Source organism: Panthera onca, chromosome A3, assembly GCF_046562875.1.
Source record: "Panthera onca isolate mPanOnc1 chromosome A3, mPanOnc1 haplotype 2, whole genome shotgun sequence".
Lineage (NCBI taxonomy): Eukaryota > Metazoa > Chordata > Mammalia > Carnivora > Felidae > Panthera > Panthera onca.
The window spans coordinates 118635801-118659161 of record NC_138341.1 but is presented as its reverse complement, the minus strand read 5'-3'; the positions used below and the strand labels follow the sequence as shown (position 1 = coordinate 118659161).

Below are 23361 nucleotides of genomic sequence, written 5' to 3'. Positions count from 1 at the left end.
CCACTACCCATCTCTGATCCCATAATCACCACAAGTAAGGATATGGTCAAAAGTGCCCATCACTCATCACCTGCCTCAAGTCAGCAACTGTGTGAAAAGGCAAACATAATAATCTCAGCCACAGAACTAGCTCCGTTTCCCCTCCCTCTGTGCCAGAGAACATGTTTCTTGAGTGCTGGGGTGGGGAGAGGGGACTATCCCCTCCTTCCCTTATCTATTCTGGTATTTTTCTTACAATATGTGACTGCTTCTCCAACTCAAAACTGTCCTCACCCCTGAAACCACTGGCAGCTTGGGGCAAGCGAAGGTTCCCAAATGTCCATACTGCTGGCTGCATTATGCAAGTGCTGATGTTAAACCACCATGTACTGAAGTAAGAAGCCAAACAAATTCGTGGTGAGGAACCAGTTCTAGAGCCTTCCCCAAGGGCATTCACGCTAATGTGAACTCAGGGTAGGAATCAGTTCCTTCTCCACAGTTTGAGAACTGGACTCCATAAACATTACTGTGAAACTGTAGAACTGATTGAAGACAGAGCTTAGAGGCAGACTTCTTATTGGCCTTAACCGTGGATATAAGTCAGAAATAAATCTCAATATAATCTAGACGACAGAAAATTCAAAGCATTTTCCAAATACCACCAAATGAACATGCTTGGGTTTTATTAACCACCTATTCTTTTTGTACCTCAATCTAGGTATATATTTTTTTAATGTGAATTCAAACTAAAGCAATATTAAGATCCTAAATGCTTTAAGACTTCATTGTTTGTTTCCTGCATTCCGGTTCGTTCCTTCTTGGACACATAAAATCGTGACTTCATTTTCAACTCGGTTCAAATAATTACACAATTATCTGACGGATATTCTCATCTCATAAATTTTTAAAAGACAAAAAAATGTGTTATTTATTAAAGCATAATAAAAATCTCCTAATGTGGACTATAGGCAGGGAAACTTGGAAAGTCTGGGTCCGCCTTGCAACGTACTCACTTCTAGTTTTTTCTCCTTTTCTGACAAAACGTCTTTCTGGTTCTGGGTGTACTCCACCAACATCCGAGCCAGCTGGCGCCGGTCTTCCAGTTCTGCCGCCAGACGCCCGTTATATTCTGCTAGTAACAGACATGCTTCATCTACTGTTTTTGAGAGACGTTCGGCTGCCTCTTTGTCTACATACAAATGAGACCAAAAAATAGAGACAATATAGAAATCACACAGGCATGATTGCAAACATTTCTGGGGAAGGTTAACAGTTTCTCTCAATGTACAGAGTCCAAAAATAAGCCAGAACCTGTACACAAACAACGGACTGACTGACAGAGAAACCCAAAGGCACTCACTCCTAATAAGATAGGACATTTCTGAATTACCTGAAGTGAGGGTAATCTTACAAAGGATTTCTAAATGCCTATTCCTGCAAAAGCTCTATAAATAAACCAAGCAGAAAGAGATATCTAAGCTCATACGTGAAATAATTTTTCCTTGCCTCTGAGAATTTCCAAAGTGCTTTCATTCATATTATTTTGTTAAGTATTCTTCGCACATTCTTTTGAAATAAAGAAGCAAGCACTCGTTTCTTGGGTGTGGAAACTATGACCAAATAAAAGCTACAGGACAGGTTTGACACCAGGCGGTCAGCAGAGGAGCTGGGACTCAAAACCACGGCTCTTAAATGGACCTATAGGACTCTACCCCTTACACCGTGTAAGCCTTAAACCCGGGGATGAGCTCTTGTCTTCCATTCAGCAAAATACAGGGTCTGATAACAGACATTCTTTCAAATTCTTTAACTGCGACCCATGCTAAGAAACACACTTTATGCAAACGCAGAAAAAAGAAGTGTTTCATAAAACAATACTTATCCTTACTATGTACAAAGTGTTCCATCTTCTTTTGTTTTTGGTTTTTTTTTTGGTCATTACCTACCAGACTGATGTACATCCCATTAACGAGTTGCAACTCATTATTCGTGAAAAAACCGGGAAGCATCAAAGAAAGGGTATTCTTGGGAAAGAAGGTGAACAAGACTCAACATTAGGAAATGAGAAGAAGAAACGAAAGGATGATCTGTATTAGGAAACAATAGATATAATTAATTTCATGCGGGTGTGGTGAAACTGCAACTTTAATATGTGCATATCATTTAAGAAAGGCCGTTAGGGGTCAAAAGAGCGGATCAATTCTTTGAACCAAGAACACTAGGGACACCAGCAGCTCTGTGGGACCAACTGGAAGGGGATTACAGGGATACTGGTATGTTGTTCCCTGTGAATACAGGTCATCAGAAGTGAGAGACCTCAGTATTCTGGGAGGCAATGGGATTTAAGGATTCCCAACAGAGTTTCTGTTTGGCACACAGTCTGTTTGACTTTTGGATGCCTTCTTAATATGAATGTCAGGAGGTGAACTGTTGAGAGATCCCAAATTCGGTCTGATGCCAAAGATGAGGAACTTCTACGCTCCTCAGGAGCAGGGAAACAAAAGGATGTTCTTGGTGAGGAAGAAAGAGTGAGCCAAAGAGAACACAAAGGAAAGAGACAATCTCAATCACAGAAAATTAAAGAAGATGGTGAAACTTATTCTTCAAGATCGGTGGTAAGGTCTGAGAACAAGCTGCCAGAGTGGTGAGGTTGATTTTACCTTTGTCTTCGCTTGACTGCATCTCTTTTCCCCCCAAATAGTTAATTCTTTAAAATGTTTGGAGCGCCCATGGCAAAAACGGCAAGGAAAACACTAATTTTAAGATTAAAAAAAGGTGGGGGGGGCACCTGGGTGGCTCGGTCAGTTAAGCCTCTGACTTCAGCTCAGGTCATGATCTTGCAGTTCGTGAGTTCGAGCCCCACATTGGGCTCTGTGCTGAGAGCTCGGAGCCTGAAGCCTACTTCAGATTCTGTGTCTCCTCTCTGCCCCTCCCCCACTTGCGTGCGCACGCACTCTCCCTCTCTCAAAAATAAACATTAAAAAAAAAAAAAGATTACAAAAAAAAAATCAATTCTCACCCTCCAAGTTGTACCAAGGGAGAGAATTCCTTCACACAAATAATTACAATCCAGAAAAATAACCTGTGATTTTAGGAGTCGCAGAAAAAATGCAGTCAAAGCACAGCAGATAGACGCTTACTCCAGAAAACCTACCAACTGCGCCTATCCTCACATGCTCTGCCCTCCCAGTTCTGCAGGCCAGTGGCTGTGTGCCTCTTTTGGCCGGCCCTCCACTTTGTGCACAGGCATCCTATTCCCTCTTGCTTACTCCAACATTCTGTTTCTGCAACTGTCCCTCATGCTTCCCCAGACCTCTCGATTTCTTTACTCTTCCTCCGCAAGCAGTGCCACGGACATACAGACATGCTGCTCTACCTTCTGGCCACGTGTTGCTTTCTAGCTACTGCCCCATCTCCCGGCTTCCCTTACAGAACTCTTCAGGAGAGCTGACCATATTCCTGGTACCCACCACCCTTTCTCCTACCAATGTCACTAAACCCACTCCGATCAGACTGCTATGCCCCAAACCTTCCAATTAGCTTAACAAATACGCGGCCTGCTATTATGTGCCCAACACCATTCTAGGCCCTCAGAGCAACAGGGAACAGGAAGGACAAAAACTCTCTGCTCCAAAGAGTTTACATTCTCAGGTAAGAAGAGAAACAATATGCTACATTTTGCATGTTTATCAACTGAAGGTAAGAATGCCGGAGAAAGAAAAGGCAGAGGAGAAAGCATGGAGCATTCAGAGGGAGGAGTGTAATTTTAAACGTACTGGTCAGGGTAGGGTTCACTGCGGTGGTACGTAAAGCAAGGCCTGGAAAAAGTGAGAGAACAAGCCATGTGACTATGTGGGAAAGATCATTTCAAGCAGAGAAAACAGCAAGTACAAAGGCCCTAGAACTGGAAAGTGCCTGGCAAGGAGCCTTTGCTCTGAGCAGAGGGAGACGTGATATAACTTCCATTCTAATAGATCACTCTGGCTACTCTGGTTATATTGAGCACAGAGTGACGGCTGGGGCGAGAAACAAGGAGGAAGCACGGACACCAAAGAGGAGACTGCGGCGGTGACCCAAGCGAAGATGGCGGTGACTCACACAGGCGGCAGCAGTGGAAGTGGTAACAATGTCAGATACTGGTTTTGGTCCTGGTCAATAGGGTTATGAGGGGCTCATTTACTGATATGGGCAAGACCATAAGAGAAGTGAATTCTGGAGAGAGGATGAGAAGTTTGGTTTGAGACAAGTCAAGTTTGAAATGCCTTTGGAGACACCTAGCTAGCAACACTAAGCAGAAGGCCAGATGTACGGGTCTCAAGTTCAAGTGAGAGGCCAACACTAGACACGTAAATTAGGGAATTATTAGCCTAAAAATGGTTATTTAAGGCCACCGAATTGGATTAAGAGGGACAGTAAAACTAACTAGAGAAGAGGGCTAAGTACTCGACATGAAGAGGGAAAAGAGGCACAAAGAAACCCCCAACGGATACTGAAGAGCCACTGCTAGAGAGAGGTGAGGAAAGCTAGGATATGGAGCCCTACTTTCCTGCTGCTGCTGTAACAAATTGACCACAAACTCCCTGGCTTAAAATAACATAAATGTACTATCTTAATATTTACTATTAAGGGCCTCTTCTTCCATCTTCAAAATGCATCTCTCCAAAGACTGTTCCAGGGTCCTATCTCCTTCTTTGACTCTTGCCCTCCTGCCTCCTCCTTAGAAGGAGCCTGTGATTAGATTGGGTCTACTTGAATAATCCAGATTATCTCCCCACTTCAAGATTCTTAACTTCATCACATCTGTAAAGTCCCTTCTGCCACGTAAGAGTACATTCACAGATTCTGGGGATTAGGACATGGACAACAGGGTGGAGTCAGGGGTATCATTATTCTGTCTACTGCACCAAATGAGAAGAAATGACCAACTGGGCCAAAGGTTACTAAGATCAAGTTACGGTGACCACAGATAAAGATTGGGTAAAAATTCACCACTGAATTTAGCAACATGGAAGTCATCAACAACACTGATAAAAGCAGTTTCAGTAAAGTGTAGTCAGCAGAGAATGGGAAGAGGGGAAATGGTGGCAGATGAGTAAAGGCAATCTATTTAAGACGTTTTACTATAAAGAACAGAGAAATGTAGGAATATCTGGGTCAAGGAAAAAAGTCTCTTCCACGTGGGAAAAAAAGTACATGATTTTATGCCATAAAGAATGATCCAGTAGACGGAGAAAATGGAGAACTGTTGGAGCTACATCCTTGAGTAGTGAGAAGGAACAGGGCTAACAAACAAGTAGGGGGCTGGTTTAGAAAACAGCATCATCACCCACCGAAGTAGGAAGAAAAGTCAGCCTATGTGTGTTATTTGTTTTTCCCAGCCACACTCAGCTGTTCAGGTCCAGGTAAGGAACAGAGGAAAAGCTGGATTTCAGAATGGTGGTTATCAGGGGCTGAGGGAAGGAGGAAATGAGTTATTAAATGAGTATAAAGTTTCAGTTTTGCAAGATGAAGAGAGTTCTGGAAATCGGCTGTGCAATAGTGTGAATGTACTTATCAACACTTCTGAAGTGTACCCTTGAAAACGGTTAAGGTGGTAAATTTTGTTAGGTGTGTTTTACTGCGATAAAAATCAAAATAGGGGAGCCTGGGTGGCTCAGTCGGTTAAGTGTCCGACTCTTGACTTCAGCTCAGGTCACGATCTCACGGTTTGTGGGATCGAGCCCTGCGCATCTAGCTCTGCACTGACAGCATGGAGCCCGCTTGGGATTCTCCCCTGCTCTCTCTCTCTCTCTCTCTCTCAAAATAAATGAATGTTAAAAAAAAAAAATCAAAACTAATTTTTTATTAATTTAAAAAAGCTATGAGACATGAGACCTTTAGGTCAGTGAAAACAGATAAATAAAATCACATACATTGCTAGCTTTATGTTAAATTGCTCCCAATTTTTACAGACTTTGATTCTGATAGTACGAATAAATGAGTTGATCCTTACAGTAACAATAAAAGTTGAATTTAACCAGGAGAAAAGCTGGGGTCTGCCAGAAGACCACAGGCAAGAGGACAAAGAAAAACAGGGATTGAGGGTGTACGTAAGGGAGTGATTACAAAGACTCCATGCTAAGTGAAGAGAATAAGGGCACAGAGAAGTGGAAGCTGGCAAAAGGCAGAAGGAGCAGTAGACCGTTCAATCTAGTAGAGGGTCCAACTGCTGGAGATGGGGAAGTGGAAGCGCGAGCCGAGACGCGGCTTGTGGCATTTAGACGGCCTCCATGTTGCGTCCTCGAACTAAGCAGCCTCCTAGCCTCAAGGCCTCTCCTTGGACTATACTCTCTGCTTGGGTGGCACTTCCTCCCCTCAGAGAGCCTCACGGCTTGATTCCTAATCTTGGGGGTCCTCTGATCAAAGGTCATCTCATCAAAAAGGCTTTCCCTGACCCCCTTTAAAATACAGGTGTGGCTCGGGAGATACTGCAGGTTTAGTTCCAGACCGCTGCAATAAAGCAAGTATCACAATAAAGTGAGTCAAGTGAATTTTTTGGTTTCCCAACGCATGCAAACGTTACATTTACACTACGCTGTTCCCCCCAAGTGTGCAATAGCATTATGTTAAAAAAATGCACACATCATAATCAAAAAATACTTGTTGCCAAAAAATGCTATCACCTGAACTTTCAGTGAGTCCTACTCACTGATCACAGATCATAACAAATATAATGAAAAAGTCTGACATACTGCAAGAACTACCAAAAGGGGACACGGAGACATGAAGTGAGCAAATGCCATGGGGAAAACGGCACCAATAGACTTCTTGAAGGCACCTAATCTCTCAAAGCCTCAATTTCCTCTGACGCAATATGGGGATATTCAGTGACCTCAAAAGGTTATCACCAAGAGTAAAAAAAGTATCTGGCACAGAGCATACTCTATAAACATTAGTTCATGCTTCACTCCTTCCTTTCAATTCTCCATGCATAAAGCGTTACTTGTCCCTCCCTATTGAAACGGGGGTGATCATCGTAAGGGCAAAATGACATGACTGACAATACACACCCAGCATTCCTGGCATTAAAGGCACTACCATCCACGGGGTGTGTCAGTGTGTACAAATCACACAGCACTCAACCGTAATTTTTTTTAGTAAGAGGATCACGAGTTTAATACCTTCTCTCCTGGCCCCCACATCACACACACAATCTGCCCTGTGTTTTCAACAGACCTGACTTAGGAGTGCTGCGGGTAGTGGCAGGCCTGCATTTCTGCATAGTTCCTAGAATCACTATTAAAGCTTGGACTATTTCAACAGCTTTGCTGTTTTGCAAAACTCAAACTGCACAGACGTCTGTTATCTCCAAACATAAGCATGTCCTAGGGCTTGATGCCTCAGAGATATGTCCCTCTTCCCTCACCTTTCACCCCAACTCTACCCTCTCACCTGTTATTTTTTCCAAGAGAGAAACATCTTGCACTTCTTGGGGCAAAGAAGCAATTTTCTGCCGGACAGTAGCATCCCCCGATGCAGCATTCTCCAGGTCCTGCAAAGCTTTGATTAGTTCCTCGGTCTGTACAATGAAAACACAAACAACGCTGTCCATTAAGATGTAGGAGACTTAAAGAAAATTAGCTAGAAATAAATGAGGTGGAGGCCAATTCTAAAAATAATCATTCCTGACATTTAAAAAAACATTGTTCTTAGTACCAGAGCCTATACTGAGGTCAATGACATGGAGTCTAAGAGAATGTACAAAGTTAATTTTTCTAAGTCAATGACAGAACATAAAGAAATTCTACATAATTCTGAAAAAAACAAAAACAAAAAAACCGCCACAACTTTTTAAAAGAGCATGGTTTCGGCAACTGAAAAAAAATGGAGTCTGGTTCATACTGCTAGGTTTCAATGTTCATTTTTTATTTTTGAGACAGAGAGTGTGAGTGGGGGAGGGGCAGAGAGCGAGGGAGACAGAGAATCTGAAGCAGGCTCTGAGCTCAGGGCTCCAACTCACAAGTTGCAAGACTGTGACCTGAGCTGAAACTAAGAGTCAGAAGCTTAACCGGCCGGGCCACCCAGGCACCCCCTTACTGCTTAGTTTCAAATAATGTATGATTTCTAATACAGAACGGTCTTGGTCGCCAGTACAGAACAAAGGCATACACACCAGATGTTGAACAATTGTGCGATGACCGATTAAATGAAATGACACCGCCGACTTCGATTCTTCCTTGGATTTGCTTTACAAAATAAATGTCACAAAGATGACAGTTTCGATTTTGGCAGCCACTCCCAAAATTAAATGTGTCAAACTCATTAATTACAAACAAAGGGGAAAAAGACACAGAAAAGAGCAAACCAAGAATGCATACTCTGTGTATCAAAAAAGAGGTTTTTAAATCATCAGAAAACAACGAACACCAACAGGTTAGCCAGTCCATAAAGACCCAGGAGACAAACTGACAATGCAGACGGTAGTCAAGTTATCCTACAAGTTGATAATTCAGGCTGTCCTTCTGGAAGTTTTTAAATGGAAAGATATGTAACGCTGTTTTCACTTAACCCACCATCTAAGTCAACATTTTAACATAACACAAATCAGACATGCTTCCTATTTACATGGGTCTTGGCCAGACCCATGTATAATAAAGTAAAGCTGTTTTAGGCAAAATGAGAGGCCATGTAACTCAGTCAAGAGCATAGTCTCTGAGGTCAGTCAGACCCAGATTCAAATTAAGACACTGGGCAAGTTATTTAATCTGTCTCTTTGAGCCTCACTTTCTTTGACAGTAAGTAAAGTAAGTAAGTAAGTAAGTAAGTAAATAAACAGCAAAAATTAAAACCACACAGAGTTCATGAGCTAATTTATATGGAGGGCTAAACAGCAGATATATAATTAAAAATTCAACGGCCTGTTTTAATATTTAAATAGGTTATATTGTAGCAAATTTGCTATTGCTGCACAGACTGTCCTAGAAACTAATGAGTTATTTACTTATTAAAAAAATAACCATGCTGTTGGAGAAAAGCCATGGCAGAGGACAGTCAAATGTCTTTGTAGCATTATCTACCCTTTCACAAAAATCTACTTTTTAAGAATACTGTCAATTCCTAGGAGTGAAAAAAAGCCAAGTCCAAATACTCTATAAGACATAAACCCATCCAGGCTCATGGCATGCGAAGACAAAGGCAAGCCTGCTATCTGCCAAGTTTCCCTGGGTGGATCTTGCACCCAGAGCCCCCGGAACTGCCCTCTGGTGATTTTGTACCATTGGTCCCTAGCGCCACCTTGTGGCCATAATCTTCAACTAGAAGTCATGCCACAAAGCCGCTCTGCCCCACTCTCTGGGAGTCCAGACATACCAAGAGGGGTCCTGCAGAAGGATCTTGGGGAGAGTAGCTTCCAGGGTAGTCGTCATCCTCCTCCTCTTGGATCTGCTGAAAAGTTCGCTTCAGGGATTTCTTCTCTTCTGCTGCTAGAGGAAAGAAATAGGGCACAAACTTGGGTCACGACAGCCCGTGTAGGTAAGAGTCAAATGCTATGCACAATGGGCCACATGCAAAAAAAGGGCAAAAGGGGGTGTACATTTCCAAAGATAGCTTAACGTTAACCTATACGCTAGTTATTTTAAATTGGTGGTAGTTCCCTACATTACTGAAGAGTCAAAAATGGTCTTAGGTCTGTCATCTCACATTGACTCACTGAAGAAAATACTACCGAAAACATGCGTCTAAAAACGAGACTTCCCCAACTAACACATTTCATTAAAAAGCTTGTTTCTTAAAAATAAAAGTTAATAAGAGAAGTGAAGTGGCAAGAAACCCATGAGACAATATAACAAAGCCAGCCAATATACGGGAGGGTTTGTAGAGAATATACTGCATATTAAATGGAACACTATATACTTCCCAGGAGGACTTCAGAAAATAAAAACAGGCATTCCCCACTTTTCTAAAGCTTGCTTTTATGAAAGACCTACAGTAACAGCATCCGTTTTCACTAACCAAAACCAATTCAGAGAGGATATTTGCTTTCGCAAAGAAAGGCAAAAAGTGAATAGTGGTCAGCATTTGTTTTGAAGGGAGCATTGACAGAGGTGGTGTGCACCCCAAGCAGCCAGAGGGGCCCGCCAAGTTCATTCCAGAAACTACACTCAGAATTTCAACATAAAGCCACCAGAGCTTTGAGCTGTATCTGTGAGCATCTGTGCTTCATCTCGATTTATTTTGTGCATCTGTTAGCAAGATGTGGCCTAAGGTATCAGAAAAGCCTAAGAGAGGTTATTTTTAGAGTTTGGGAATGCTCAAAACTTTTTCCATATAAATTAACGGTAACTGCTTCTTCACTTTATTCCAACTTGGCTTAGGAAAGGTTTCATAGATACGGTCTACTTTTGACAGCAGGAGAAGCCTGTAGTAGAGAGAAACCAACCAATAAAATTGTGTCAGAAACTCTAAACACCCACGCTATGATAAGCATGACCATTTCAAAACTCTTTCCTTTTGCATCAAATTGGACAATACAAAATAAATGCCAAACATCTGTGGGACACAAGTCTAAATGACACGTTCAGGCTTGGAAAGCAAAGAAACAATGGTACACCTAACGTGTGCCAGGCGCTGCAACAGCTTCTGTACATTTAGTCCTTCCAGCAACCCTAAGATGTAGTCTCTCCATCTTGCAGGTGAGAAAATGGAGGCCCAGAGAGGTTAAATAACTCATGTAAAGGTATGTACGACTTTCAAAAATCTGTGCTCTTTCCACTGCAGTCAAATTCCTTAGCAGCACACAATCACTCTCTCATCTGTCAAATGACAGGTCGCCATGCACCTGCCTTAGAACTCTGTGAGTTATAAACAGAATAACGTACACTTCTTGCCTAATCAAACACTTTCTCCTGGAAAGAAGGATGTAGTTCCTGTTTCTACCTTACACATTAACTCACCAAACTATGCTTGATGTGAAAGCCAAGTCAGTATCACGGGTTCTATTTTTTGTTAATGCTTTGCTCCTCTGTTCTACTAAATATCTGCAACACAAGCAGGCCTCACTTTGCATGATTCTATTATGCATGGATTTGCTACCACAGTTTAAATAACACCCGTCCCCCAACGACACAGTCCAAATTTCAGTTACTGTGGCATATTAACTCTGAGTAATTACATAAAGAAGAACTTCACTAACTTCAGTCCACAAATCACTGCATAAATAATACAAGTGCGTCATGATTGGTGACCACATCACTTCTTCCAAGGTCAGTGGCTGGTCACTGCACAGCTGTTCTTTCAGTTCACACACCACCAGCAAAGTGTTTAGCTGTGTTGTCCCCCAGTGATCAAATGCACATGGCATTTTATAAAAATGATTAGTCAAAACAGGGAACTGGCTGAAAATGACAAAGATGAAAGAGCAGCCCAGAAACTAAAACTAAAGCTCATGACGGAAGCGAGTGGAACGTCACGAGAGCTGGAGAAGACGTAGCTGGCGGAGGGGACACTGGTGTTGCCACACCCTTCCAGAAACTCTAGGTCCGCAGCCAGAGTCACCTGGGGAAAGGCAGCTTGTCCACAGAAATGAAGAAAGCAGTTGTGACGAAAAGGATGACCATGTCCCAGAGGAAGCAACGCTAACGACACTTCACGCTTCGGGAACTCTCCAACTTATCTCACGACACGGCAGGCACAAAGGCTAAGCTGCCAGAAGCTGATCCAAACTTCTAGGACGCTTGCTCCGTACCACAGATGACACAGGAAGGCAAGCTCTGCACAAACCCCTCTTGTTAAGCTCATTACAAAGAAGTAAAACACTTTAATTCTCAATGTTTCTAACGTTTTATGTGACAGCATGCTAGGCAACCATGACTGTTACTATCTTTTCTGTTTCCCTATAGATTTGTAATGAACAGTGAGTTTTCAATTCTCTGACAAAGAATTCTTAACAGTCATAGAACGATCATAATTTTTCCCATTAAGATCATTTTTGCATGGTTTCAGCTCACGTGGTCATTTTTATAGTCCTGCACTATGCAAAATAAGGACAGCTATATTTGTAGAATAATCTAATGGTATATAATTTGCATATGAAGTATCTAACAGTACTAAGCACACACTAGCTGCTAATTAATATGCAGCGTAGAGTATGACCCAAGTAGACACTTGGCCCCCACAGCATCAAAGAGGCCCCTGAGTCAGGAGTCACCAATAAAAAATAAGCACATGAGCAAAACAATTTTTTAAATATTTTTTGGTTCACTTCCAAGCACCTAGAACAGTGCTCGATTAAATAATTGTTAAATACGCTAAGAACGGTAGAAAAATTACAAAACTTGAATCTTTCAGTTTTCAAACTTCCATACAGAAGTTATTATATATAAAAGCCACACACCATTTAGTATCTCCGGACATTCAGAATCACTGAATTTGGGCACTGGAAAGCCTTAGATAGATCTATGTCTTTGCTTTCAACCCACCTCGTTTGGGCCCTGTGGCCAAAGTCACCTGCCTCCGAAACTGGAGTGCTTTCTACCACTTCATGCTGCCACTCGCTCATGGCATTACAAGACTGAAATCAAACTAATGAAAATCACAGGCCCATTTCTGTCCTTTGTCCTCCCGGTGGAAGAGGGTGTAATAAGAAAAAACCACGTCATCCTACTTCAGTTCTCTCCTCTTTCCACTTGGAGGACCTATTGGAAATGCATTATCATGACTTCCTCCCTAAGCCTCCTCCTTTCCTGAGCTACCTACCTACTCACACTATGAACACTTCCACTGGCCCCATCTTCCAAGTACATCACCTTGGAGACCACCAAGATCTCTCCCAAAGCTCTAACTTCCAGCAGAGTCTATGCTTCTGAGAGGTACCTTACAGATCTCTCCTGTCTGTTCCTTCCCATTGCCTCTTATAAGTAATGTGGCCTTCTCCATGCCTGGTCCAGACCACTGTCCCAACTGGTCTCCCTGCATCTAGTCACTCCTTTTTCAACTCAGACTATACTCTTATGAAATGAAATCACCCACTGCACCTCTCTCTCTGCTCAAAACCCTGTAATGGCCTCTAACGATGTGACAGTAATCAATGCCTACTAGTGGTAACCGCACGAACCATCATCTCCCTCTACGTCCACAGCACTTGGCCCTTGCTACTTTGAATGGCCACTGGCAGGCACGGGCCTTATCTCTCTGATAGAAACATTAAGCATCTTATTTCTTTACATTCCTATAATACCTAGGAAAGTGTCAACAGACCCAAGCTGGAAACCTCTTGAAAGCAGAGGCGGCACAGAGCTTGGAAGATGTTAGTGCTGTGCCAGAAATGACTATATTGCTTCCATTTACACTAACAGGACAGCCTGCTCTGGTAACTCTGCCCTGATTCATCTGTACAAAGTCAGCAGTTACGACGCCTGGGATTCTCAAGCCAGCCAGGCAGCTATTAAAAACAGCCTAGGAGGGGCGCCTGGGTGGCTCAGTCAGTTAAGCGTCAGACTTCGGCTCAGGTCATGATCTCACGGTCCGTGAGTTCGAGCCCCATGTCAGGCTCTGTGCTGACAGCTCACAGCCTGGAGCCTGCTTCAGATTCTGTGTCTCCCTCTCTCTCTGCCCCTCTCCCGTTCACACTCTGTCTCTGTCTCTGTCTCTCTCTCTCAAAAATAAATAAACATTAAAAAATATTAAAAAAAAACAAAAAAAAAAAAAAACAAAAAAAAAAAAACAGCCTAGGAAATCTGTCAGTCAACAACATACCCTCCCACTATCAATTCAGCTTCCGACCACAGTATTTACACTTCACTTTGGACTTATTCAACCACTCTGTTGCAGGCAGGGCAAACACTACGGATGGCTCCAATCTGCCTGTCCTCATATCGTATACCGTCTATTCTATTCTATTCTCCAACCTGTCCCTGTGTCTCTAGGGGCCTTGTACTTGGCTAACATTCAAGTAATCCTGGTTACCTAAGCATTTATAATGTGTCTCTTGGAGACCTGACTGTGATAGAATTTCACACACTATAGCAGACTATGAAATTAATTTTAAGGCAAAAAGCCTGAAAGCCCCCAAATCATTTTACGAAATGCAGTCATCTACCTGTAAAGCTAGGTCTTCCAGACAATCCACCTGAAATTTTCTGGGATTAAAAAACAAGCAGAAAAAACCCCAAGCCCACAGATCTTATGTTACTTTTAGAATGAAAAAGAATCAGGAAATATCGTTTACAACAGCTCCCTCATTCTTTGTTCTCTCCCTGCAAAATAAAGGCAACTTTTAAAAGAAGCATATCAAACTTTACTCACAGAAAGATCCAAAGCAAAGGTCTGCTGCTGGAGGTACCATCCTGAAAGCACTCATCAGTACCGTCTAATCGAACTAAGTGCCCAGGTCCAGACCTGAACACCTGGGGACGCTGGGCCTGGAGCTCGTGCTCTTAACCACCATGCCTTCTGGTCTTGCACAAAATCTGGGGGACTGAAAATACTAAGCCTCTTCCTGTGTTTGCCACTGGCTCATACTGAGAAACTTAGAACATTAGATATTAAAACCTCAATCAAATAAAAGTCATATCGCCACTTTGTTAATAACATCTCACCTCCGTTATCTCAAATAACCCTCACAACAACACTATGGGGTATTAATACTAACAGACACATGGTACAGTGAAGAACCCAAAGCTCAAGAAGTCAAATGCTACGCACCAGGTCACAGAGGTCGGAAGTAACAGAGCTGGGATCCATACTCTGGAAGTCTGGTTTCAAATCCTTGCTCTGAAGAGCTAAATTAACTATATTAAGGTCCAGGAAAGTTGGGTGACGTACTCATAATAAACTCATATCCTAATTTAAGTCTACTGAATCCATGTGTTTTAAGAAAACAGGCTTTAAAGTCGTATAGACCTAAACATGAATTTTCCACTTACCAACTTCTTTTCTAAATCCTTCTACAACCGTAGGATACTGTGTGATTCATGTGTGACTTAAGTAAATGAAATTCCACGTAGTCGAGCGACAGCTTGAGTATTCCCACGAACAGAGAGACAACTTTAGAACACCTGGGGAGACGGGTATATAAACCCAAGAAACTTCCAGTTCTAAAACAAAATTCCTAAGCTCATTTATTCTCCACTGTCAAGGTTCCACAGGAAAATTTTTATTTCAAAGGTAAACTCTAGAATTGTCTCCAGACAAAGAAATATCATGAATCAAAGCTGAAAATATAAAAGGACAATTTGAATTCTGAAATAAACTTCTGGAGGACTTATCAATATTTTGAAAGGACTGAGGTAAAATATTTTGGTAACTCAGGTCCAAAGACAACACAAGACCTAACACATATGTTGGAACCTTTAGCTGTGTGCTTCCATGTTTATAGCACAGAGAAAGAGAAATTACCTTCGGATCACCACTGTCCTCCACACAGAGTACTGCTTCGACCGCTGTTAACGTCTAGATGCTCAAAGAAATCAGAGACCCAAAGGAGCTGTTTTCAAATGTACCACTACCATAAACTCGCCAATTCGCCTGGCTGCTCCCTGAGCGCAAACCTATTTCTCGCTCCTCTGCTCAGTCCTACAGCATCTAGCATAGACGTTTACTCAAAGCACACGTCTGGCAAACGCTTGTTGAACTGGAACTCAACTCTTAGTTTCCAACGTTGTCTCGCAGAGCTCTCCTCCTTGCCCAAAGGTGTTCTAAAAACTCAGCACTGCTTACCAAGGAAATTTAAGAGTAAAGAATGCTGAGTAATTCCCCCAACGCTGTGCAGAACACCTCCAAAAGACACGATACAAACACTACCAGAATCCAAAGTAGGAAATACCCTACTTTTCAGAAGCTTCCACCAGAGTGACCTCAAAATTGTTTTCCATCACCTTTAAGTAAAACGACGACGACCTGCAGTCTGAAAGCACTTATGTCATTCTCACAAAGCCTCTAACTTGGTAGTTTTACAGGAAAGTTGTTCTACCTTGAAATGCATAGAAACTCAGACCTGGGAGAGATCATAAAAGGTATACAATAAAGGGGGGCTGAATGAATGATATTGACACGTCAACTAACCACGGTTAAAGGCCACAGCAGAGGCACGTACAAAGTACCAGAGGAACATGGAGGGAATGGTTACATGTGCCCAGACAAGGTAGGGAAGATGTCAAAATGAGAATAGCATTCGTGAAGAATGAGTTCACCACACACAGTGAAAGGGACAGAGGACATTTCAGGCAGAGGTAACACCGGACACAAAGGAAGAGGTACCAAGAGAACATCCAGAAGGGAAATGGGTATGGCCAAAGACTATGGTGTGTGTGAGGCAATGGCAGCAGAATCTGGGAAAGTAAACTAATTTTAGACTATAAAGGGTCCTAAGTATTATGTTAGCCCTTAGACTTATTCGTCCAGGCGATGAGTTCATGTACAGTCAGCTCAGGTCTGTAGCCCAGAAACATGTCGTGCCATTTCAAAGTAAACCGCAACTAACCATAAACCCAAGAACCACATAATGTTTGATCTTACTCCTCTTTAACGTAAGCTCTTAAGAGTGTGTGAGGTTCACACACTTATGTGTACACACTTCTGGAGGGTATCCTGGGTTCAGTGAAGACCAAAGTCAACTGTAGGCTGCAAACTGACAAACATCAAAAGTATGTTTCCAAACCACACCAATATTTAATGAAGCCAAGTTCTGAGAGGGCCAAGGGACATATCAGACCCTGTAGGGGTCAGTGGCAGGGCTAGGACAAAACCTCAGTCCGGGGAGTTTCCTAGTTCCCCACAACTAAACAGCATTGTTTTCCTTTCCCTTGTGCAAGGAAAAGTCTCTGCAAGGCAGGAGAGAGCCAAGGAGGATACACGGCAAAGTTAAGGGTGTGAGATGATGAATAGCATGAATACTAGAACCAGGCTTACACGCTGCAAGCACTACATAAATTCTCACCATCATTTATGAGCATCTCTCTGAAGAATCATACAATCGCTGGTGGTTCACAGCAACCCCCACTGCAGCTTTTCATATGTGATTCGAAAGTAGGCAAAGACCAAGAGCTGTAAACATGTGGTGATGTTTCTACCTTTGGGGGGAGGGCTCTTGGAGTCCTCCATAGACAGCTTCAGCTGCTGTATGAACTCGCCGCCATACACACTTCTTTCTTGCCAGATGTTCAGCAATCTTTCTAAAGGTTTTTTACAGCCTTCATCTGCCTCTCTGCCCAGAAAAGACGAAAAGATATATATAAGCTTAAGATGTTTTGCTTTTATTAGGACAGATCTACTTTAAAAACAACAAAAACTGACTAAATGATTGGCATATTTAAAAACAGAAGGACGAGTGAGATACATATCGTGATGAACAGATACCCAAAATTTGACCAGAACTACATTCTTCCTTGGTGCACAGAAAAGACAGAGGGATTATGTTATAGAAGTAATCTGTGTCCTTGACCTCCTTTTAAAGATGGGGTAAATAGGGCAACAGGCCAATAGCGGGTTTTTACAGACAATTATCAAAAATTGATCATTTCAATTGTGACCACTTGCTTTTCAGGAAGATATTAATAGAAACGTAGTGCCAGACATTCTGCTGGAAAACAAACCTAAAGGGTCAAAACCTTAAAGGATAGAGAAAAAATGATTTAAAAAAATAAAACATTTACAATGGGAAATAAATTCGCCACCACTCATCAAAGCTAACACAGCAACACCTCTATATGTATAAATAGAATCATACACACGTATATGCCAAGACCGATCTCCACTTAAATGAACTACTGCATACTTATTTTAATTCTGGGTCAGGTCATAGTCCTCATTCACACAAAGGTGTCTAATGGATAATCTTAGAACACACTGAGAATATAGCCCTCTGTAATTTATGTCTGAAAGAAGCTGCACGGTTTTTTTTGATGTATTACACTCTTGAAACAGTATTTTCAAAGAGATAACTGTAACTCACACCCTGCCTGCGAGATGACTGTAACTAGCACTCCGCGTGCAACAGCTGCTTACCAGAAAATGTCAGACAGCAAGGGGAAGAGAATGGGAAGACTTTCTGAAAGGAAAACAAATTCCTCACCATCCACAGTGTTACTATGAATTGTTCTGGTTGGTAACGCTGTCTGGATGTCAGTGATCTTACCCTGAGTGACTTTCAACAAGAAGGGATAAGCTGACATCTTAGTTTCTAAGCCAGTGTCTTTAACATGAACTTCAAGAAGAAATCATACCGAATTCAACAGAGATGGGAACTTCATCCACCCTCAGCCCCGACAGCACTCTTCTAAAACTTACGTTAACAGTCAACATAACGTGAGGGCTCAGCTTGATCTGGTCAGAATGCATTATTTATGAAATATTAGTGGCAAATTTCACTGAATCAGGGCCAAAGTACTATATCAGGGTTCTTACAAAATTGTTTTTGCTCAAACTTTTTTTTTTAGTCAGAGGTGAAGTGAAGGGGGAAAAAAAGGAAACAATTTTCAATGATAGTTTATAAAACTTAGAGATAAGACCTAATTAGCTGATATTTGTGACAAAAACACTTTTATTCCACCTTCAGCATACATCTGGAAACAAATGACTTCTCACTTCTTCCTCTGCTGTCCACCTGGTCCAAGCCACTATCATCTCTTGCCAGATGACTGGTCTCCCTGCTTCCACGCCTGTCCTCCTACAAGCTCACCTCAAGCTTTAAAACTTCTAGCTCTGGCCTCAGAGAAGATTATGTCAGTCTTTTGCTCAAAACTGCCAATGGTTTTTCCCTCAGAATAAAACCGCAAGTTCTTAAAAAGCCTACAAAGCCATTCTCAGCAGAGCTTATTATTTCTCTGACCTCACCTACTCTCTCTCCCTCCTTCGCTCGCCAACAGCTACCCTGGCATTCTTGTCGCCTCAGGGCTTTTGCACTTAAAGTTCACTTTGCCTGGAACCCCATTTCCCTACATGGTGGCATGGCTCAGGTATCCTTTCCTAATCTCCCTATTTAAAGTCATGCTCCCGGAGCACCTGGGTGGCTCAGTCGGTTAAGCGTCCAACTTGGGCTCAGGTCATGATCTTACAATTCGTGGGCTGGAGCCCAGGGTCAGGCTCTGTGCTGACAGCTCGGAGCCTGGAGGCTGCTTCGGATTCTGCGTCTCCCTCTCTCTCTGCCCCTCCCCCACTCATGCTCGGTTTCTCTCTCAAAAAATGAATAAACATAAAAAGTTAAAAATAATTATTCTCCCTACTCCATTAAGTTAGCTTCTGATAAGCTATAGAGCTGACTTGTTTATATTCTGTCCATTTGGATGTAACTTCCACAGGGCCAAGCGATTTGTCTTCTCAGACCCCCACTGCTACCCACCCTAGAACAGGCACAATATCTGTCTAATTGTAATCTTTTTTTTTTGAAAATTTTTAGATAGATTTCAGTAGGCCATACAAATAGTTACCTTTCGGCAGCCATTTTCCCACAACAAAGCCACCGGGTCAGACACCAGCTAAACAACTCCTCTGGGCCTTCAATGAGGTTTAGGAAACACTGTGCTTGGAATACAAAGAACAAGGCCCAGGGCCTGACCCATTGGCCCCTTCCCTTTCCAGACCCCAACGTGGGCTTCGCATTCTAGCAGCACTCAACCATACGTATCTTCTATTCAGAACTTGCTCCCTCTTGCCCACATGCCTTTGCTCATGCCATCTCCTCGAAAGCAGAACAAGGTGAAGAGGGAGAAGTTGTGGGTAATATATAAGATGACTTAAGTATATAAGAAGTACATGGAGCAGAAGAATCTGGAGGGAGAGAGTGGAATTAGATTACGAGGGCCCCGAACGTCATATTAAGTATGTGGCCTTTATCCTGAAGGCAATGAGAAATCACTGATGAGGTCAAATGTATGGTTTAGAAAATAAAATAACTAGTATAACCAAATCACAACTAATCGGAACTTAATTAACTGGTTGATAATTTTAACACACAATCTGTTCTCTGCAAATTCTCTGTTCACTTAAAAGAGAAACCTATCATGACAAATTCTTATCAAGGATTTAGTTAAGGAGCCAGGGGACCACAATGCAGACTAAATATTTGGGACTCCATTTAGACTAAGAATGACTCGCGGTCCAGCTTCGACCACGACACTATATGCAATGGAAACTGATACACAAACCTGTAATAACCAAGTCATTTTTAAAAGGCTTTTACCACTAAAGGCGAAAGCCAAAAGGGGGCTCTAGTTAAACTGGTGAATGTAATTAACCAGGATAGGCTAATTCCTGAAGCAATGTAGTAAATGAAGATTTTGCCCGCTAAGTTTCAAAGCTCCAGATACAACAGTCAAGAAATCTTTTTACTCATGAGGTTTTGCCGTAAGCAGCTCAAGTGAACTGGAAATCCCGTTAGCACTTGGAATGAGGTACAACTAAAGCAATAAAGTAGTTTTATATCAGACAGAACTATCTTTCCAGGTTGCACTAACTCCATTCTAAACTGAGAAATCTTTAAGTGAAAAAGACACCAAAAAGTCCTTGCCATTAATCAATGAATAAGTGGAAAATGATTACTAAATACATATATAACTTATGTTAAACACAAATTAGTATGCATTTCAATTCCGATTATAAATCCAATCACTGCAAAACTGATCTGAAAAGTGCAAACTGTGTATTATACACAGAAACGTTGCTTGAAATGTCAGCTGAGGCCTTGCCAAGTCAGCTTGGGGCCTTTTCTTCTTCTGGCACTTCCTTGGTATACTCGCCATAATCTGTGTGTTCCCGTCTTGTGCCAGGCACAGTAGCACTGTAATAGGCCTACTAAAGGCAGGAATTCTTTCTAAATATCCTCAGCACTTCCAACAGAGCCTCATGTGAAACCGGAGCAGAAATGTTCCACTGCCAATAGCTCAGAAAAGAATTAGCATAGCAAGCCTGAGACCGTTACCCTTAGAAAAGGCCTGCTCACCAGGCTGGCCCTTGGCTGTCACCTGGAAACTTGGGTTTCTGGAGCGTTCTTGCAATTTCCTAACTGATAATCAGGGTAGTTTACTGTGCCTAAACTGTTTGTGCAAACAATGTAATTTATGCTGAATACCTGCTTTCTTTCTGGGAGTCTGGAATTTTGGCAGAGAGTATCTGTGGCTAACGCCAATAAAAACCCTAGGCGCTGAGTCTCTAATGAGCTTCCCAGGTACACAACACTTGACACGTGTTGTGGCAATTCAAAGATGGAGGAATTCAGTACGTTTTGTGTGACCCCGCTGTGAGAGGACTCTTGGAAGCTTATACCTGGTTTCCCCTGGACTGTGTCCCATGCACCTTTTCCTTTGCTGATTTTGCTTTGTATACTTCCAATGTAATAAATCACAGCTGTAAGCAAGACTATACGCGGAGTGCTACGAGTCCTCCTAGCAAGTCTCCAATCCTGGAGTATCCGTGGGGATCCATGACACAACAGTAAATAAATATGTATATGGAGATAACCTCAAATGTATGTCTCCAGAAGTTAATTTCCTCCTCAGCTTCAGACTATTTCATCCATCTGCCTATCTGGCATCACTCCTTGGAATATCTACTAGCCATCTCAAACTTAACATGGCCAAAACAAACCTTCCGACTTCCTCTACCATATCTTTGCCCCAAACTCCATCTCAGTAAACAGCACCATCAGCCATCTACTTAGCCATGTCAAAAACCTAGAAATAATCAGATTTCTCTTTTCCTTTACTACCAGCTCCCACAAATCCTATCAGTTTTTACGGGGGGGGGGGGGGGGGGGGGGCAGTCAAATACATCCACAAAGTAAACACTGGATAAACTAGAAGCTATTACTATCTTTTCACTGCTTTTGAGTCCTGGCCATTGCCACCTCTAGCCTGTAGTAGAGCAATATCCTTCATCCTCACATCCCTGCCCCTCCCTTGGCCTTTATAACCCATTCTCCACACCAAACCAGAGAGACCTTTTAACATTGTGATGGAATACATCATTCTCCTGCTTAAGACTCTGTCACTGACATCCCGTCAGAACAAAATCCTCTCTCCCAAGGCTTACAAGACTTACGTGACGGGAACCTGCCTGCCCCTCTGATCTTATCTGGATGCCACTTTTCCCTTTCTCAACGCAGTTGCTCTAACCACACTGGCCTTCATCCTGATCCTCTTAACACGCCAAGATTACTCCTACCTTAGGTTCTTTTCAGCAGCTGTTTGCTCCTACTTCATGGATGATTACCTCAAATCCCATTTCCTTAGAGAGCTCTTCCATGAACACACTAGAAGGGATGCCACTCCAGAATGTCATTCTATCTCATTATGTCCATATCATCACTCTCTGAAAGCATCTTGTTCATTTATTTGTCCTTGCCTGCCTTGTTCACTGCGGCTTCTCTAGTGTCTGCATCGGTACTTGGCACACAGAAGGCACTCCAATATATGTTGAATGAAAAACAAAGTGCACAGCTATCTCCAAACTGAGAAGACAATAAGAAGGCCTTGTGTGGAAAAAAGTTCAAAGTCTAGCTAATTAAACTACTATTCAAATTAAATCTAACCTAGGAGCTTGGTAGCTTCCTCTGACTTGAGAGGTTTGGTTTTGAGGGTTTTTTGGGGGGCAGGGGGTGCTGAGGGGGTGGAGTGAGGAAGTAGGAAATTACCATAAAGAGATTCTTTTAATCAATTTCGGTCGATATTAATGGGTCCCCTATCTTTGTTCATCAACTGGGCAACGAAAACCAGACCGAGTACTTCTTACTACAGGTAAGGCACGTCAGGATTGAAGTGGAGAAGCTGACTCTTCTGTTCCAAAAATGGTGGAAGGGGCTTGGAAACATGGGGACCCTGAACCTAATACCCAAGAAGGACATTATACTAGAAGAATGCAAAAAAAAAAAAAAAAAGAAAAGAAAAGAAAAAAAAGGAAAAAGGAAAGGGAAAAGAAAAAAAAAAAAAAGGACCAGGTTTACTTTCCGCATAATGCCACAGAATCTGCCAAGACATTTTTAAATAAAAAATGTTATGTTCACTATCCTTATAGGAAATTATTTTAGTCAATTTCCTATACCCTAATTAATTCATTCAACAAAGATTTACTGAATCCTCCCTGTACCAGGGCAGACCACAATGTTGCCCAGCTCCGGGACACCAATCCCATCAAGGCTACATAAATGGTATTCCCTAAAACTATGCAACCTGGCAGCTCTGTGCCAGACCGTTTACCAGGTGCCCAGGATACAGCAAATAAAAAACAAATGGTCCCTCTTGTCACATAGTTTCTGATTTAACATATACCCACGAATGAACAAAGATTGGGGACCGGGCATCAGACTACGTAGTTTCGAACAGACTGGTGTACTTCAGCCCCACAACAACTTCAGCGAGACAGGTGCTGTTGGTCCTTTCTAATCAGTTAGGAAACTTGGGCTCCAAAAGCTAAGTA

General features: G+C 42.3%; 1 protein-coding gene across 2 annotated transcripts in view; it reads right to left on the bottom strand.

Annotated features, from left to right (window-relative positions):
• Positions 1 to 23361, bottom strand: part of RPRD1B (regulation of nuclear pre-mRNA domain containing 1B) — a 50980-nt gene that overhangs the window by 20741 nt on the left and 6878 nt on the right. The window contains exons 3-6 of one of the 2 annotated variants that reach the window (XM_060617404.3): positions 17025 to 17158; positions 9328 to 9437; positions 7411 to 7537; positions 993 to 1168 (exon numbers count right to left, since the gene is read on the bottom strand). In XM_060617404.3, coding sequence (XP_060473387.1) covers positions 993 to 1168; positions 7411 to 7537; positions 9328 to 9437; positions 17025 to 17158 — 547 coding nt within the window. Of the gene's footprint in view, positions 1 to 992; positions 1169 to 7410; positions 7538 to 9327; positions 9441 to 17024; positions 17159 to 23361 lie in introns of both variants that reach the window. The other variant, XM_060617401.3, reaches the window with a different exon arrangement.